General features: G+C 42.3%; 1 protein-coding gene across 1 annotated transcript in view; it reads left to right on the forward strand.

The window, feature by feature from the left end:
• Positions 1-18,422, forward strand: part of LOC102771187 (cAMP-specific 3',5'-cyclic phosphodiesterase 4B) — a 435,382-nt gene that overhangs the window by 408,661 nt on the left and 8,299 nt on the right. The window contains exons 4-6 of the mRNA XM_006773277.2: positions 8,676-8,870; positions 16,781-16,817; positions 16,942-17,012. Coding sequence (XP_006773340.1) covers positions 8,676-8,870; positions 16,781-16,817; positions 16,942-17,012 — 303 coding nt within the window. The remainder of the gene's footprint in view (positions 1-8,675; positions 8,871-16,780; positions 16,818-16,941; positions 17,013-18,422) is intronic.

Here is an 18,422-nt window from a genome sequence, read left to right on the forward strand (position 1 = left end):
ATTTTTGTGTATGGTGTAAGTTGGTGGTCTAGTTTCATTTTTTTTTTTGCATGTATCTGTCTAATTTTCCCAACACCATTTATTGAAGAGACTGTCTTGACTCCATTGTGTGCTCTTGCCTCCTTTGTCAAATATTAATTGAGCATAATGGCTTGGGTCTATTTCTGTGCTCTCTGTTCTATTCCATTGGTCTATATGTCTGTACGTGTGCCAGTACCAGGCAGTTTTGAGAATACTGGCTTTGTAATATAGCTTGATATCTGGTATTGTGATCCTTCCAACTTTGCTCTTTCTTCTCAGGATTGCTGCAATAACTTGGGGTCTTTTTTTATTCCATGTAAATTTTTGGAGAGTTTGTTCTAGGCCTTTGAAATATGCTGTTGGTATTGTAATGGGGATTGCATTGAATCTACAGATTGCTTTGGGTAGTATGGACAATGGACATTCTGATGATGTTGATTCTACCTATTCACTTTTGGTATATAAAAAAGCCATAGATTTCTTGGTGTTAATTTTGTATCCTGCCACTTTGCCGAATTCATTTATTAAGTCTAGTAGTTTTTTATGGAGTCTGTGGGGTTTTCTATGTACAATATTATGTCATCTGTGAATAATGACAGTTTTACTTCTTCTTTTCCCACTTGGATGCCTTTTATTTCTTCTTCTTGTCTTATTGTTATTGCTAGCACTTCCAGTACTATAGGAGCAACTTTTAATCCATAGTAAAGAGTTTGGATTTTATTCTAAGTACAATGGCATGATTTGATTTTTGTGCTGTTGCTGTTATGTGGAAAAGGTTTAGAGGATGATGAGAAAGTAGAAACATGGAGATTCATAGGGTGGATATTCTAGTTCAAGGGAGATTTTAATGCCCTGAAATAGTGGTGGCAGCAGAGACAGAGAAAAGGGTATAATTTTGATGTAGGATTGTGGACACTTGACCAACTGAAAAACAAAATGGGGGGGTTGGGTTGAAGAAGGAGGTAAAATCATGGATGGTTGTGGTTTGTACAACTGAGTAGATTATTTACCACGGTGAGTTGAGGATGGGATGGGTACTGGGAGAGGTTTGGGCTAAAGGTGAAAATAAATTCATGTTTTTCTGGATCAACTCTTACAATTAAATTAATCCAAAAGTGGAATTCAGTATCTCATGAGATAAACACATTTCTCATCACTAGTGTATGCAAACATGCTAAATAAGCATTATCTACAATATTTCAACTAGATTTCAAGCAGAATCTAGAACTGATTTCCAGATGGTATGTGAGAACTTGTTTGTTTTTTTTAAAGCAACAATTTATTGAAGCTATTACTGGTTGAATAGGAACTGGTTTTCCCAGATCAATCTCATTTCTTTAAAAGGGAATTTCAATTACTTTTGAGCTATTGTAGGCTTATTAAGCATGCTTATTCATAAATATTTTATTTAATTAATAGATGAATAGATTTTCTTATTGGCAGAACTGCCAAGCTTATAAGTGGGAGTGTTTATATCTTGTTAAGAACGAATTGATTATCTTTTATGACAATCTCTTCGGAAAGGTGGGGAATGCAGGCTGGAAAATATTGAGCTAGTAGGATAATCTGTATCACAGCTAGGGCAGCAGTCACACAAAGTAGCAAGGTTCCAAGTATGGTTCCCTCCACCCCAGCTTTATAAAATCTACATACAATACACATTCCTACACAATTATTCTCATCTGGGAGACCCTACTTATCCTTAGAATTATTGTCCTATAGAAAGTTATCTTTACTTTTAAGAGTTATATGCATTAGAGGGGTTTAGTGCTACATTCTCAGGCCTAGAATAGTGCCTTGTTTCATAGTGGGTTCCTAATACGTATGTGTTGAATTAGTGAATGATCATTAACATTATAAATCTACATTAAGCCACACTTGAGAACTAATCTTTCTTCCATCTCCAAAATCTCTGCAAAATGTCTAATCTCAAAGATACTTCAGGGATCTTCTGCTCATTCATTTATTCATTCATTTCAGGGGGAAGATGGAGGGGTAGCAGGCAGGACACAGAGAGTCCCTGTTTCATTTTAGTGATTTCTACATAGGAACTGGGAGCCAGGTCTCCAGAATCCCAGAGCTTTGCAGCATTACTCTGCTACCTCTGGTTAAACCTTTCTGTGGGGAAAGCAGTTTGGGATTATTGCCATGAATGTTATTTTCAAATCCCCTGGAAGAAAGGGCAGCTGCTTCTAGAATTCAGATGAGCTGCACATCACAGTTCTTCCTACACTACAGGAGGGAAGTCACAGACTCTGGAAATGGGTTCTTAGGGCCCAACCGTGACATTCTGCTGTAGCTGTGACCAGATGAGGTCTACTTACCCTCAGCCAGGACATGGGCTCTCCATCATGCTGGCTGTGACCTCACACAGTGAAGTCCCTCATTAGAAAACAGCACTGGTTGCAGCCTGCAACCATGAATTATACAAGAGTGGACAAAAGCAGGTTGATAATAATGAATAATAAATACAACAATGAATAAATAAGTAATAACCCAAGAATAAACTGTGTGTTTCACATACTCACACTGTAAGCTTGCCTTTGCCCACCCCTGGATAAAAGTAGTCACCGTCAAGTGGGTAAGGATGGGCGTTCCTCTGCAGCTTTCCATCTCCAGGGATCAGAGTGCACTCTGGGGTGATGGTCAATATAAGCACATAAATAAATGGTTATTTATTTTTATCAAAATGGTAAGCAAGCATTTGAAGATGTTAGTTTCTGAATACAATTGAGGGGAGTATTTTGTAAATCTTTAAAGAAACAGCATTTTGTTTCATGAATACACCCAACACACACACACACACACACACACACATACACACACACACACACACATGCACTCCATACACAAACATACACCTTTCATAGACACAAAAGTTTTCAAAAACCAAAACAATTGGGAGCGAGTTCCTTGGATACTGTGGGGGCGGTGGGGAAGGATGAGGAAAGGAAACTTTAGACTCTGTGTAGAAACTCTCTTCTGAGGTCATCCCCTGCCAGAAGTTTGAATCCAACCTGAAATGGCTTTTTTCCATATGAGAAATAAAACTGTGAGATCCTCACGTCCCCTCAACAAATATTTGTTCTATGCCTTCTGGCATAAGACTCAACTCTAAGCCCTGGGAATACAAAAATGAATAAGGCACCCTGGTTGGTTTCTCAGTGGTTAGAGCGTTAGTCCGAGGACCGAACGGTCTTGGTTTGATTCCTGGTCAAGGGCATATACATTGGTATGCAAGTTTGATCCTAGGCCCTGGCTGGGGTGCATGGGGGAGGCAACCAATTGATGTATCTCTCTCCCCCTCCTCCATCCCTTCCATGCTCTAAAAATCAATGGGAAAAATATCCTCAGGTGAGGATTTTGAAAAATGAATGAGACTTAGTCCCTGCTTCAAGGTCACAGGCTAGTGGAGTGAAAGGGATCCCTAAACAGAGGAATGCAGCCCAGTGTGGCAGGTTCTGAAATCAAAACGGGGATCTGTGGGGACATGGAGGTGAGGTCACACTTTAGATTTTTCTCAAAAAAGGTTTCACACTTTGGAACATCCGTTTTCTCCTCTTTGAAATGGATCGAAGAGAATTAGCACAGCAGAGCTAAGAATTCGATGATGTAGAAGATAATCAGTGAGTAACATTTAAGAAAAAAGAGCAAAACTGAGATAGCAGGGCACTTTCCAAAATGGTAGTGAGCTCCTCTGCTGACGTGGGAGTCTAAACCTCTTTGAAGAGTTTGTGATATTTTCAGGGAGGCTGTTTGTTAGAATCAGCCAAAGAGACTCAACTAGAGAAAGACTGAGTTCAAAGAAAAATCTCCTCTGATTCGCACATGAATTATTCCTGCCTTTGTTACAGAAATTAGGGTGTGTGCAGGTAATTGGGGATCAGAAAACTGCCACCCTGGGGACAATTGCAGGCAGTTCTGCAGCCACCTGGCTTAGCTTGAATTCTTGGAAGTAGAACTTTCTTAGTTTAATAAAAGGTTTCATGAACGCCTTGTGGGTCTGCTCTTTATCCCTAGTGTTTCCTCTGAGGCTTATGAATAAGGCTTCAGTCCTATTTCTCCCTTCAAGACTGGCGCACAGCCCCACCTGCTGTGCTTGGAGGCTGGGAGGTGCAGCCCGAGGAAGCAGTAGCTGTCTTCTGCCATCTGCTGGCTAGGTCCCTGCACCAGCTCAGGGCTGGCTCCGCATGTATTCCTAGGGAGTGAAAACCAGGAGAGAAAGTGTGGGGCAAAGAGTGTCCCTGCTTTGAGTAAAAAGAAAGAGATGAGAAGATGGCAAACAGAAGTTGATCCAGCAAGACTTGTCCCATCCTGAGGATTTGTGTACAGAGGTCATCATCTGAAATATCAATGCCAGAGACTCCTCTATGCGAGTTTGTTTTGTTGGTGGAGAACACCGCAGTGTAGTTTATTTGATTATTTTTAGATTATTGACTCACAAGGCTTATCAAATAAGTTAATGCCACATCTCCATAGACTCATTTGAAGGGAAGAGCAGAAACTCGTGCCAGTGGGAACTGAGATAAGGGTAAGGAGACAGGAAGAGAGAAGAGCTAGGAAAGACATTTCACACTAAATTGCAGTATTCTTTGGTTGGTTCGCTGACAGTTGTTGGAGACTATTTACAAGGCTCTAATTCAGATATCTGGGACACAAAAGTGAGCGACATTGGGTCCCTTCTCCCTTAGAGATAAGAATCTATTAGGGAGCAGCTAAATGACTGGAGAATAAAGGAGAGAGGAGCAAGTGCCACACGCAGTAAAGGAGTGCAGGAAAGCACAGAGGAGGAGCATGCACCTCCATGGAACCGCTGCAGTGTCAGGGAAAACTGACTAGAAGAGGTGATGTGAGCTGGATTTGAAGACAGTGGCATACGGGAGACAGTGGTGAGAAGGGCATTCCGGTTACAGGGAGCACCAGTCCTCATACACAACGTCACCCATGACCACCGCTGCCTCCAAGGAGCTGAGAACTCTGGATACAAAGCAGAAGAAAGTGGTTAAAATATTAGTTCTTAGGCAACAAGCCATTGATCAGTCCAGGGCCCTCATCTGAAGCAGGGAGGAGCAGGCAGAATCTCGTGGGAGAGCAGCCTACAGGATCCTGGACCTCAGAGAGTGGGGCTGGGACAGGGGATGGGAGCTGGGGTTGTCTCTGGTCCTAGAAACACTGTTTCAGTCCCTGTGCTGGATAATGACAGCCCCTTCCTGGCAGTACAGTCAAATATTCCAAAACTCATGATTGACATCCTCTCGTAATTACCTGAATTTCTGAGTGGCCTCTTCTGAAGACCTAAATACTGAAGTAGCTCCAAGCTCGAGGATATCAACTGCAATGTTATTGCAAATTGTAAGTATGAGGGGCAACAGGAGGAAAAATGCTCTAGAAACAATCCTATAGCTTCTGGATGAACCAGTAAGTAGCCCACGGAAAATGATAATTCTGGAAACTGCACTACAATGCAAAATACTTGTGAAGAAAGGTCAAGATCCAATCCTGCAGGGAAAATGTTCAGAAGGAAAAACACTAAACTGCAAATAAAGGCCGTATTTTTTTTCTCTATTAATCTAAACTACAAATAAAGGCGGTGTTTTTTCTCTATTATCTATGTTTTATATAATATCCTTATATTACTTTTGTAATATTTTCTAGTGTAAAGAAACCTAACGGTAAAATGTGTGTGCTGGATTAAGGCAGAGGCAAAAATTACCCTAAATAAATAATGACCCCATTTATGTGTTTGTTTCTGATATTTAGGATTCCATTTTCTTCTCGAATTGTACTCCCATTTGTATAGCATATTCACTTTGCTTCAGTGTGCCCTCAGTCTCCCCCTTGCCCACACCCCTCCTCCCACCCTGGATCTGTGGGATGCATTGTGATGTCTGCTCGCTAATTTTGCTGTGACTGGGGCCGGTGTCTGGTTGGTGATTCATGTTTGTTCCTAAGTTGTACATCTGTGTTGGTTGCTTTGAAACAGTGCCCCGGGGAATATGAAAGGCCATTTGTCTCACTGAGACGGCTTCTTTGGACCAGAGAATTCTTCCCTGGCTTCTTCTGAATTCCAGCAAGCTCTTCTCCGAGTTCAGGCAGGGTAAAGAAGAAAGGAAAAAAATGGGGGGGCGGGGGCAGCATGGAGAGAGTTTTGGTATCTGGATCTAGTCCTTGCTTACCTGGCAAGACCAAACTTTCCTGAACCTGACACTGGGGGCAGAATGCCTTGTGGACTTATTTTCTGCCCACCAGGAATACCTCTGGCAGAAAAGAGAGCAGAGTGAGCCCGGGTGGAAACCCTCAATGGAAAAAGTTCTGAGAGTGTGGTAGGCATACCTACTGGGCGCCTCTTCTAAGATTTTAGCACATGTATACACAGCAGTGATATTCATAATATTTCATTACTGGTACCTCATGGGCACTGACCAGTTCAATGGGCACAGGCTGAAGGTAGTGATGGTGCTGAAGGTAGAGGCCCGTGCTGCTCCAGACACCAGCCCTTTCCTTAGGAGATCACCTGCACAGTCACCTGGAGGGCCTGGGACAGTGGCTGGCTGCCAGCTGGTACAAAAGCATTTCGATGTTTTAATATCCGTAAAGGCTGTACCGATCAGATACATGCCAAATGAATAACAACATCAACACTCATGTTTCACAGCTCATGCCCAGTCTTAAACTTTATGGAGTCCCATCCTCACCTTGGAAGAACCTACCCTCTTTTGTCCTCAAGAAGAGTTCAGAGCCAGCATCAGGACCTACTGGTTCTACAGGATCCGGGTGGCCCGAAGGAGCCCTCATCCACAAAGGAGCTCTTCATTTTGCTCAACAACTAGTATAGATCTCGCCCAAGGAAAGTTTGAAAGTCAGCTTTCATTATATTTTCACTGGGCTTACAACATAGCCTTACCTCCGGGCAGGCGGGCAAGAAGGCTGGTACATGTGAACCACTGGCCACCTGCCTGCTCGCTCAAGTCTGGGAAGGGCAGCCCATCCCAGCCACGTAGCCTGCTGTGAAAACCTGTAAGGCCCAAATGAGTGTTGGATTGTTGTGGCCTTTCCTTGACCTTTTAAGGGGAGTCTTGCTAACTGCCTATCAGACGCCTGGAGTTTGTGGGTTGGCGGAAGCCTCTTCTCAGAATGGTCTCCGGGGAGGCAGGATAGCCCTGCCTTCCGTCATTTCTCCTTTCAATTAAACGGTTTCTTGTTTCAAGGAAAGCTACAGCTTCAGGGTAATTTGCTGCCTTCCCTGTCTCATTCAAGATAGCAGCCAAGGTTGCTCACAATCTGACTGACTCTCCACATACCAAACACACGTTTTGTTTGAATCCAGAGGCTGGAGGGAAATTGCACCCTGTCACCCAGCAGGGCTTTCGAGAACTCTGCGACCAGCATGGAGAAATGAGTTGGAAGACTAGGGTGTGTCCCATTCTCATTCTGTGACATTGAGCAACGTATTTAAAATTTCTCTAAGCCTCGTGTCCCTCAAATGTACAGTGGGATCTACATTTACAGGGTTGTGATGAGGGGGCAAGTGGAATAATGAATCAGAAAGCAATGTGTAAACTAAAGAAATATAAGCAAAATCCTCGCCAAAAGACCAGGTTGTAAGAACTAGTGAGAGAAAAGGACCATGCACGTAGAACTACGTGATGGCAGCTGGATGAGTACAGAGGCAGCCCACTGTTGTGGTCTGACTGGGCGAAGAGAACATCCCAGCCCTGTACCTTCTCCAACACCTGCCTGCAGAGCGTTAGCTGGGGAGCAGTGAGTGGTTTAGAGAAACGCTGGGCAAGAGGGTTGCTGTCACTTTGAGGCTCAGGGAGGCTGTGCACACAAGGAAAGTGTAGAGGAGATGATGGAGAGCATGGGAAGGACACAGGGCGCCTCAGGCAATACCAGGATGGGCACATCTGAGAAAATCTCTACTGCTCCTGTGTGTTGATGGACCAGAGCTAGTTCAATTAATTTTGGGCTTGAGGGTATCTACCCCCAGTGAGGGAGACTGACCAGAAATCTTAATGGCATGCCTCTGCTGGAGCAAGTGGCTGTACCCTCCTTCAGAGATAAAACTCTGCAGCCCTCGAGGGTAATTTGACATTATCAGATTAAGTCCTCCTCTGTGGTTAACCTTGCCTGTGAATATTAAATCTCAGATTGGACCTCCTAGCTAGTCAGCCAGTGGGTGATTTCAGGATAGCACTTTGTCCGGAAACATTCAAAAATATGGGTGTTGCCTCTTTAATGACCCTGTGAGAGTTATTTCTGGCAGGAAGAAGTCTCCCCACTAGGAAGACTCATTCAAGCGATGGTTCAGTGTCTGACACCTAGAGCGCTGTTAGCGCTGCCTCCGGGCCGCTTATCATCACCGAGTTATTTTGTGGTCTGCTCTCATTTTGGAATTGTCAAAGTTGTTGCTCTGCTCCGGGATTCCAGTCCTGGCTGTTCTTTGCTAATGACTGAACTTCTGTGGGAGTGTTTCCTTTATGCAAAGTGAGAATAGTAAGGACTACAGCTCAAAGCTGTTCGGAGGGTTAAAACTTTCCATACAGCGTGAAGTTTTACGTCAAGTGCCTGCACACATCAGCGTGCCTTGTCTGTGTGTCCGACGCCCTCCTGCGCGCTGCCACGTGACCAGAGTTTTCTGCTCTCTTTTTCAGCTTTGATGTGGAAAATGGCCCTTCCCCAGGTCGCAGCCCGCTGGACCCCCAGGCCAGCTCTTCCTCTGGGCTGGTACTTCACGCCACCTTTCCCGGGCACAGCCAGCGCAGAGAGTCCTTTCTCTACAGATCGGACAGCGACTATGACCTGTCACCAAAGGCGATGTCGAGAAACTCTTCGCTTCCCAGCGAGCAGTGAGTACCAGCTCCGTCTGGCTCCGGGGCTCACTCTGACCTCATCTTATCCCTGTCTCAGCAGCAGCAGCAACACTTCCCCCTTAGCCTGCGGGGAGGAGCCAGGAAGAAAATGAGTGTGAGCAGAGGTGATGGTGATGACCATCGTGAGGACTTTAATGCTCGAGCTAGGGTCTCCAAGGGTGTCACACGCCTCCGGCCCAGTGTTCAGTTCACATCTGTTACTGATATTTTTTTTGGCCTCATTCTCTGAACTGCTAAAGCGTTTATGAGAAGATGAGAACCTTAACACTTCTTACAAATCGCACTTAAATTTTCCACAGCGTGTGCGACATGAGGCTACAGTAGAGAAGAACAATGGTGGTTGGTGACATGTGTCCTCTCTCAGTGGCCTTTGCTGGGTGACATTTAATCGTCTGCCTTCCAGCCACTTGTCTGTGTCCTTTCTCTGGAACATAAACACAATACCCACTTGTTGCCCGGCTCCTTGCTGAGACACGACACACATACTCCACCGTCTTATTAAGCACAGCTCATGTTCTGTTTTGCTGCTATTAATTGTAGATCTCTAATTTTCATTTAAAGAACAACGGCGAAATTGTGTTACTTGTTTATTAAATTTTCAAAACCAAATAAAATTGGATGCTGAAATGCATGCCTTAAAAGGTTTCTGGGCACACGTACAGTTGTTTTTAACATCATATGTTATAAAAATATTCGTAGCTCCCTTCAGGCGCCAGCCTGGAAAATTCCACTGGGCTCTCTTCCTCTATTGGAAAGGAAGCTAAAAAGGGTCACCCTGTTATGAAAGGGGCAGGGGCCATTTTAAAGCTACCAGTAAGAAAATACTCCCCAGGGCATTTCTGCTAACCAATTTTAATAGAAGCACCCTTGCCCTAAAATAATAATTGGGTAGGCCGAAATTCACTTATTCATTCACTTGGCAAATATTTACTGAATCTCCCCTATGTGACAGGCAGTATACCATATACTGGGGGGAGAGGGGGGGAAGGTAAGGGCTGGAAGGGGTCAATGGGTGGAAAGGAGGATATCTGTAATACTTTCCACAATCAAGATACATTTTTTAAAAATTAACAAAAAGTGGAAAAGTCACAGATGAGTTAAAAACCAACAGCAGATACTCTCCCAAAGGTTACATGCTCTCAGGGCAGTTAAGTAAGGAAGATGAGAGGAACACCCACATACCCTTACTATCAGTGGGATCAAACATTTAATGTGTGCGTACCAAGGGCCAGGTGCATTGACATATGTTATCTCGTTTATCTTCACGACAATCCTGGTACCATTATTGTCTCCACTGTATAGATGACGAAACTGAGGCTCTGAGAGACTGAGAAACCTACCCCTCTCCCAGGACGATATGCCATGCTATGTCCAATGACCACATTATAACTGTTGGACTCTAGCCACCTATGTTCTTCAAACTACAAGGTAGACTCTACTACCAGGTAGAAAACAGATGGATGCACATTTGAGGTGCCTGAGGCTGGAAGAGAGGTAACCATTTTGCTGCAGATCATGTAGAACCAAGGAAGTTTCTGACCAAAGGGAGAGGAGCTTTGACAGTGGATATACCTGGAATTCTCTCTTCTGCTAAGAGTAACACCTTTCTAGTCTTCCTGTGTGGGGAGCGCAGGACATTTAGTGAGCTGGAAGTAATTAGATCTCATTCACATGGCGTCTCACAGATGAAAGACTGTCTTTGGGAGGCTGATAACGGTTCCCCAAACTCATGCCAAACAGCAGGATGGGTCTCAGTTTCATTTCTGAGGCTCCTCAGAAGGTTCTAATCAAACTTCAGATTAAACTCTGATGATTTCTTACTTAGAATTAAAAGGTTATAGACATTTTGAAGCTGAAGAGACCTTAATGATCCCAGTCCAACTCAGTCTATAGCTGCAGAAACAAAATCTAATTCTGAATGCCTCTGTATTCGGAATCCCTAATACTAATGGTTTACCCTCTTTTCAGTTTTACCAAGCAGTAAAATGTTTCCCAAACTTTAGAACTAATATAGCATTGCCAACTTTAAATTGAGACAAATAGAGATCATATATGTTATCTAGTATCATTCTCAATTGTTAAAATAAAAAGTAAGAAGGCACACTTTCATAACAAACAGCAGCCCTTCTCAAGAAAAAACAGTTGGCAACATAATCCCCTCCTATTATAGACACTAAAAATAAGATGCATTAGAATCTTTGCATGGATAAAAATAGCATAGCATTTGGTGTTGCAAATATTTCAACATTACATTAAAATTTTTCCATATTTGTCAATTTAGGAATTTATATTTCTCAACAAAACAAGAAGTGAAGCTTGAATAATATCCAGATTTATCTGGCATTTTATTTTACCAGGGCCATGTTGGAAAACCCAGTATCCCACAGGTATCTTGAGTTAAACTGAAGGAATGCTTTTGAAGATATTGCATTCAATTATTACTCTTCAGATGAATTGAAATAGAGCAGGGGTGGGGAGTGTCTGGCCCGAGGGCCATACAATTCTCTAGAAATCATTTGGTCTGGCCCTGCCAAGGCACTGGGGGTGAGTTAATTAGATGTTTAACCTAATATAGCAGGCTAATTTTTAAGTTGATAATTTTGTATGGCCCGCGAATGATGTTATCAATATCCAAATGGCTCTTGCCAGAAAATGTGTTCCCCATACCTGTATAGGACTGGCCCTGTTGCTCCCTGCTTTAAACTCTCCAGTATCTCTTCTCAACTTTTTAAAGCCACCATTTATGTGCGCATTAAGTTGTCTCTAGAGCGAATCGTCAAGGGAACTGAGACGCAACAACCAAGAGGAAAAGCAGAAAGAACAGCCCACCTGCTGATTGATTGACTACCAAAAAAAAATTCTACAACACTGTGGTGTCTAAGACTTGAGTTACACTTACTACTATCCCACATGGCTTTAAGACACTAAATTATCTGTAAATAAAAGCACACATTTATCGAGCATTGCCTATGTGCTATGTACTATTTAAAGTACTTTATAGATTTTTAACTCATTGAATCTCCATAACCCCAATATGGTTGGCACTATAACTTTCTTATCTTAAAGATGAGGACACTGGAGCACAGAAAGATTAAGGAGCCTGCCCAATAAATGGGGGAACCAACGCTTAAAACTCAGGGAGTCTAGGCAATTAAACCATAGGATATCCAGTACATAACAGACACTAAAGGAGGATGAAAAATAAAAATAATGGTATGAACCTCTGACTACTTTTCCAGATGTTATGAGGATCATATTCATAGTTTCTTTTAAAAAAAAAACTTACTTGAATTTAGGCATTTTGCTAACAAATTGAACATCTGTATCTTCCAGGGAGGCGAAAAAATTAGTAAGTCAATAGGCAGTTTTAATACTCTCAGGTAAGGGCAATCCTAGAAAGGTATGCACAGGACTTTGAGAGGCCCAGCCCGGCAGGGTAGGTAGCCCAGCTGAGGAGCTATAGCTAAGCAGGAAGACAGCAAAGAAGAAGTGGGTGCATGAGGAAGGGCAGTGTGCTAACTAACTCTCTAGTTGTCAGGAGCATTGTGGGAAACCACAGCTCAGTGTAACCGAGGCCGAGAATGTGAGCGGAAGAGAAAATGGTGAAAGATGAGGCTAGAGAAGTAAGCAGGAACCTCATCATGAGGGGCCCAGGCTAAGGAGCTGGCCTTTATGCTGCGTGGGAGCTACTAAAAGTTTTGAAGCAAGAATATACATAATCAGAGGAATGTCTTTGAGAGATAGCTCTGATTACAGTATGAAGACTGGTTGGGAGGGTTGGCAAGCTTAAAGGCTAGTATCCAAGGGCCAAATGGGAGACTTTGGTAATCCACAAAACAGAGGATGGTGATCTAGCTTCGAGCAGATCCAGCGGGCAGTTAATGAAGTTAGGATCAGCAGGGATTGTGGTTGACTGTGAGGTTCCAGTCTTGACCAACATGATAGGTGGTTGCACTATTCCCTAGGGCCAAGAACATTCTCTTATCACATGAAATGATGTATACGAAGATGCTTTGTAAGCTGTAAAGTACAACATAAATAGTTCCCTTGAGTGTGATTGAGGCAGACATGACTATCCTAAAGAAGTCCTCACCAGCTGGGAAGACAGACCTACAGTTGTTTAATTATAATAGTAATGACGCCAAACACAAACAAGAATAACTGTAAATAACTGAAGAGCTTTTATGTGCAAAGCACTAAGAATTGCATCCCACTTTACAGCAGAAGAAATTGAGGCATAGAGAGATTGCCTGATGTTTCCTAATTAGCAAGAGAGCCATTGAGAAACAAACCAACACTGGCTGGCTCCATATAATCTATAATAATAAAAGCATAATAAGCTAATTAGACCAGACATCCTTCCAGACGTCCTTCCGGACGACCTTCCGGACAAAGTTGGAACTGCGAGGGAAGCCCGGGTCCCGGGTGCCAGAGGGAAGCCGGTGCCAGCAGTCAGGGGAAGGAAGGCCTACTCTTGAACGAATTTCATGCATCAGGCCTCTAGTATATGTGTCTCTATAAGACAGACTGAAATGTGTTGCAAGAAAAAATACAAGTGAAATTCTATGTGTGGGTATGAAACAGAGAAATTAATATGATCTAGAATATAGCAGTAGCATAAGCATTTTTGCTTTCCAGAAAACTATTTAATTGAGACCTACACTCAATTCTAAGACCCAGTGCTCTCATCTCCATTCTATCAAATTGTAATGTGATGATGTTGTCACTAGATGGTGCTAGTGCCATGGTTCTGAATATCTGGCCTCCTTGGGAGTCACTGCCCTCTCTAGAGGTTTGGGAAACTAAATACATCGCTTTTCCATAACCAATCAAGTAGTTTATTATTTCCATGTCATTTTATTCTTAATGATTAACATATCAAATCCTGATTTAAAATTTTAGAGTAGCTTCATAAATCATCCATCTGTACTCAAATATGAGTTTTTTTGTTTTGCTTTGTTTTTTCCTGTCCTTGCTATAAATTACCTATGAATTAGCTGATCATTTCTCTAGCAGCTACTGACCTACAGCGTTAGCTTTTGCAGCTCATATCCCTTTAAGGGAGTCAGTGCTCGGGATCTGCATGTCCATCTCCTGCTTCTCAATGTTTTGCTCTCCTAATCTTCGTAAGTTCCGTAATAGCCATGTTGACATGGGGCCCTCTTAATGTTTGTTTACCACCCTTTAACCATTAGTTTGTATAGTAACTCCTCATTATACAACACTACATCCATCAGCTTTAGATACTACATATGCGATTTGCTTATATTATTTAGCTTTTGTCGACTCCAGAAATCCAGGAGCCATAGATGATCTACTTAACTCCATTACCTTATCACCAACTCAACCCAGTGTCTTCAGAACAATGTAAACTTCACAGCAAAAAATCTGAACACACAGCAAGATAGTTCACCCATCTGAAGTTCATCTCAAGAAAAGAGCTTGGGAAGGGGCAGTCCTAGATGCAGGGCAGCACCTTGCTTTGGTCACAACTGCTCATTTCCTTGGCTCCTTCCGTGAACCCTGAGGGTCTTCCATTGGCTCTCTCTAAACATGTCCCCAACCTCAGGAAGCCATCCCTGCCATTGCTTTCACAATCCCTGTGGTTGTAGGTCACTCCTAAATCTATACTCCAATTCCCATAGTTCAGTCTTCCTGCTTGATGTCTGCCACAAATCTCTTAAAACCCAGCATGTGGGAAAGTGACACAACTCCTCCACCAGTTCCTCCTCACTTCTCCATTTCTATTCATGACTTCACTATTTTCCCAGGTACCCATTTTTGAAACTGAAAAGAACATCTCTTTATGACCCCTTATCCTTGGCAAGATGTTTACTAGTAGGGTTTCTTCCCATTGTCTTTTTCTATTTCTTCCTCTACCTCACCTACTTCCTCTCATCTGAATGACTGCAGTATCCCCCTATTTTCCTGGCTCTGTCTTCTCTTCCATGTATCTCTTGTTGTCAATAGCATTTTGCTTTCTAGAGCACTTTTCTCTTTGCCTGTCTCACAAAAACCTTCACTGGAACATTTCTTGCTTCTGAGTTGAGCACCAACTCCACAACCATTGTCGATTCTGTCCATAACATGGGCCTGGGGGAACTTCTAGTCTGATCCTCTACAATGTGCTCGCTCCACCCAGACGGCCACAGAGCATCTTGCTGAGTGTTCAGTACTTTCCATTTCAACGCCTTTGTTCTGGCAGTTTCTCTCATGGGCAGCATCTACCATGCACTCCATTTAAAGTTTGCCTGTAAGAGTTCATCTTACACCATCCATTCAATCAAGCCTTTCCTACTTCCCCTAATCTATAGTTATCACCTCTCCTTCACACCCCATTGAGTATCCATATTCTGTATTTATACTATCTATTGCAATGTTTTTGTGTTTTGAATATTTTCCTGTCTCCTCTCCTATGTTTTAATTTGTGGTCACGGATCCTGCATAATTCAATCTGTCAGCTATGCAGAGTCACCATAAAATAGGAAACATAATGATGAAAAGTACAGACTTTGGGAATCTAATAGTCTTAAGTAATTGCACTTATTCCTTATGTGCTAGTTAAGCAGTAGCTTAACTTCTCTGAACCTCGATATCATCTATAAAATCGGTGTATTAAGACTGCCTGCCTTCAGTCTTATCACAAACATTGAAAAAGAGATACTGCACATATGGTGCTTAGCACAGGGCCTGACATGTGGTAACTGTGCAAAGCATGCATATGCTTGTCAGTATTATTTTTATAGTCACAGTACAAAGTTAATGTGCAGCAGGCTTACCTGATTAAATTGAAGGGGGACTTCTAGGTAAGACAAAGATAAGCAGGGGAAATATTATATTAAATAAGAGCCCAAAGGAAAGCCTGCGTTAGAGAAGAGGCGCTCATGCACTGAAGTGTTCAACTGTGCACCCCCAGGCCTCACACAAGGCCAGTTAATGGGCAGGTGCTTAACAATTGCTGGTTGTGTTCGTCATTAACTAAGAAGGTGCCATATTTGTACGGCGATCATGAGGACAGACAGTGAAGGAAGCTCATTGTCAACCGACCGGTGTGTGGCTGCTATGATTCATGCTGTGATAGCAAATTGGCCTGGTTCTGTGTCTGCAGCTCAGGCAGACTGTCTTCTAATGACTGTAATGGAGCGTTTGCTGCAGGTGGGCTTAAGTCGACTTATCATCAAAGCACATGGCAGAGAGAGAATACATTTCTGAAAACACACTTTTGTCCGTTCCCAAGTACAGATTCACATAATACTAGGTACAGCTTAATCAGATCTTTGGGACAAAATGAACAACAACGATATGGTAATTGTAGGTTCAGTGAGTGCACTTGCATTAAAAGCTTTTCCCTGGGTACTTTAAGAAAAAAAAAAGTTATATGAAAAACAAAAAGTAATGGGATTTGCAGGCAGAAATCTGTGTTTAAATGGCATTAAGGCTGCGGTTCAAATCAACAAAAGCCAGGAAATCCAAAGTTAACCTTTATCCAGACTGCTATGCCATTTTTTCCAACTCTGTATGTGCCTGTGAGCAGTCCTCCCTTTGAATTTCCTGGCTCTGGCAACCCACAGTCGCTTTGAATTACAGTCCTCTAGGTCTGCTATTTAATGGGACTATACCCTGAGGATATATGCTTACTTGCAAATGCTTTTATGTGTAGTCACTGTAAATCTAGGAGCCATGAACTGGTGGTGATGGGTTTTTTCTTCAAGTTCCTGAGATCCCCATGTATGCTGAAAGCAGTCCTGCCTTATATCTAGCTAGGTAGAAGGACTTCCGTATATCATTTGTGTTGCTAACGCTGATAAAGTTTCATATGACAGCGTATGTGCCACAGTTATCATTCGAATGCATGTTTAAATGTTGCTTTTCTCTTTTTCCACCAGACACGGTGATGACTTGATTGTAACGCCTTTTGCTCAGGTGCGTATCATGCTGGCCCTCGCTCTCTCTCCCTTCATCTCTGGGTGTAGTTTCTAAGTGTGGCTTCTGAATGCTCCCATGTATCGCCTTTTGTTTCTAAACATTTGAAACCTTTTTCTTCTAGGTCCTCGCCAGCTTGAGAAGTGTGAGAAACAACTTCACTCTACTGACAAACCTTCATGGAACATCCAACAAGTAAGCATGGACTTTTTGTGAAATTAGGAATCCCTTTCATAGAGGCAAAACCACTGAATAGTACTTAAAAACGAACAAAAAACGATTTCATGGAAATTTGCCCACAAGCTAATTTAAGGTACAGGATGAAATTTTAAAATAAGATGGAGTACCATAAAATTTTAGAACTGGTAAAATGTTAGAAAATCGTCTGGATCTTATTTGTCTCTGTACCTTTAACAAATGAAAGCATGAAATGAGAGTTCAACAAATGAAAGAATGAAATGAGAATTTTGTTGACTTATATTTACTACTTTGGAAAGTATGAATACTTAGCAGTAATGGCAAAAAATTCTATTTAAATTCTTTTGGAATAGTTATTAATGAATTCAGAGATTCAACTTCAAATTAAAAATACCAAAAAGTTCAAGTCCAAGTAGCCTATATTTTGATAATATGTAAACAAGTTCATGCAATTTGATTATCTTCTTCTTTCCCCCCAACTGACCACATAAACGTGGTCATTTCAGTTAACATTGCTGAACCTTGGTCCCCATCTGTAAAATTGAGGGTTTGAACTTGATATTCCTGCAGGAACTTTCTCTTCTGAAATCATGTCAACCTGTTTGTCCACATGCTATGAAGTTCACTAGCCAGTATTTTTTAAGGTCATCATAGGGTTCACAAGGTCACAGAATCATGTTCCTGGAATAGGAGGGCTGAAGGAGACCTTTGAAGCCATTTATTCAACCTCTTTGTTTTTCAGGAGGAGAAACCCAGACTTCCTAACAACCACATCATAGGTTATAGACATACTAGGGCCAAATCCTGAATATCCTGATTTTTCCAGCCAGTGCTGGCTACAAAACACCATGTCTTTTAGTCTTTATGAAATTATTCATCAACCCTCCATTTCGCTTTTATCCACCTTTTCATGGAGTGGAGTTGTTAAAGGTGAGAGGAGACCCTGCTTTGAAAGCTTACTTTTTATTTCATTGTTCTGTAATTTGTTACAGAACCTCCTGTGGGAGCTCTGCATAACCCAGTGGAATCTTTCCCAACAATGTTCTCCCCTCTAAACTATTCCCTAAACTGCCACCAGAGTGACTGTTCTCACGTACTATCTGACCACATCCGTCTCCAGCTTGAGGCATTTCCACGGCTCACTCTTGTCATTCAGATAAAGTTTTAACTGTGGACACTTGGCACCCAAGGCGCCTCATGATCCAGCTCAAGTTAGTTTGATGGATAGTTATTTGGGTTTATATTTGATGCAAGATGCATGAAAGATAGAGACTTGCCAGCCTCTTTTGCCATGGCACTCCCTGTTTCATCATTTATTAAATAATTCACCCAACAAGTATTTATTTATCCATGCATATATATGTATTTAAGAAATATCGCCCTAACCTGTTTGGCTCAGTGGATAGA

The sequence above is a fragment of the Myotis davidii genome, unplaced genomic scaffold (genome assembly GCF_000327345.1).
Source record: "Myotis davidii unplaced genomic scaffold, ASM32734v1 scaffold205, whole genome shotgun sequence".
Classification (NCBI taxonomy): domain Eukaryota; kingdom Metazoa; phylum Chordata; class Mammalia; order Chiroptera; family Vespertilionidae; genus Myotis; species Myotis davidii.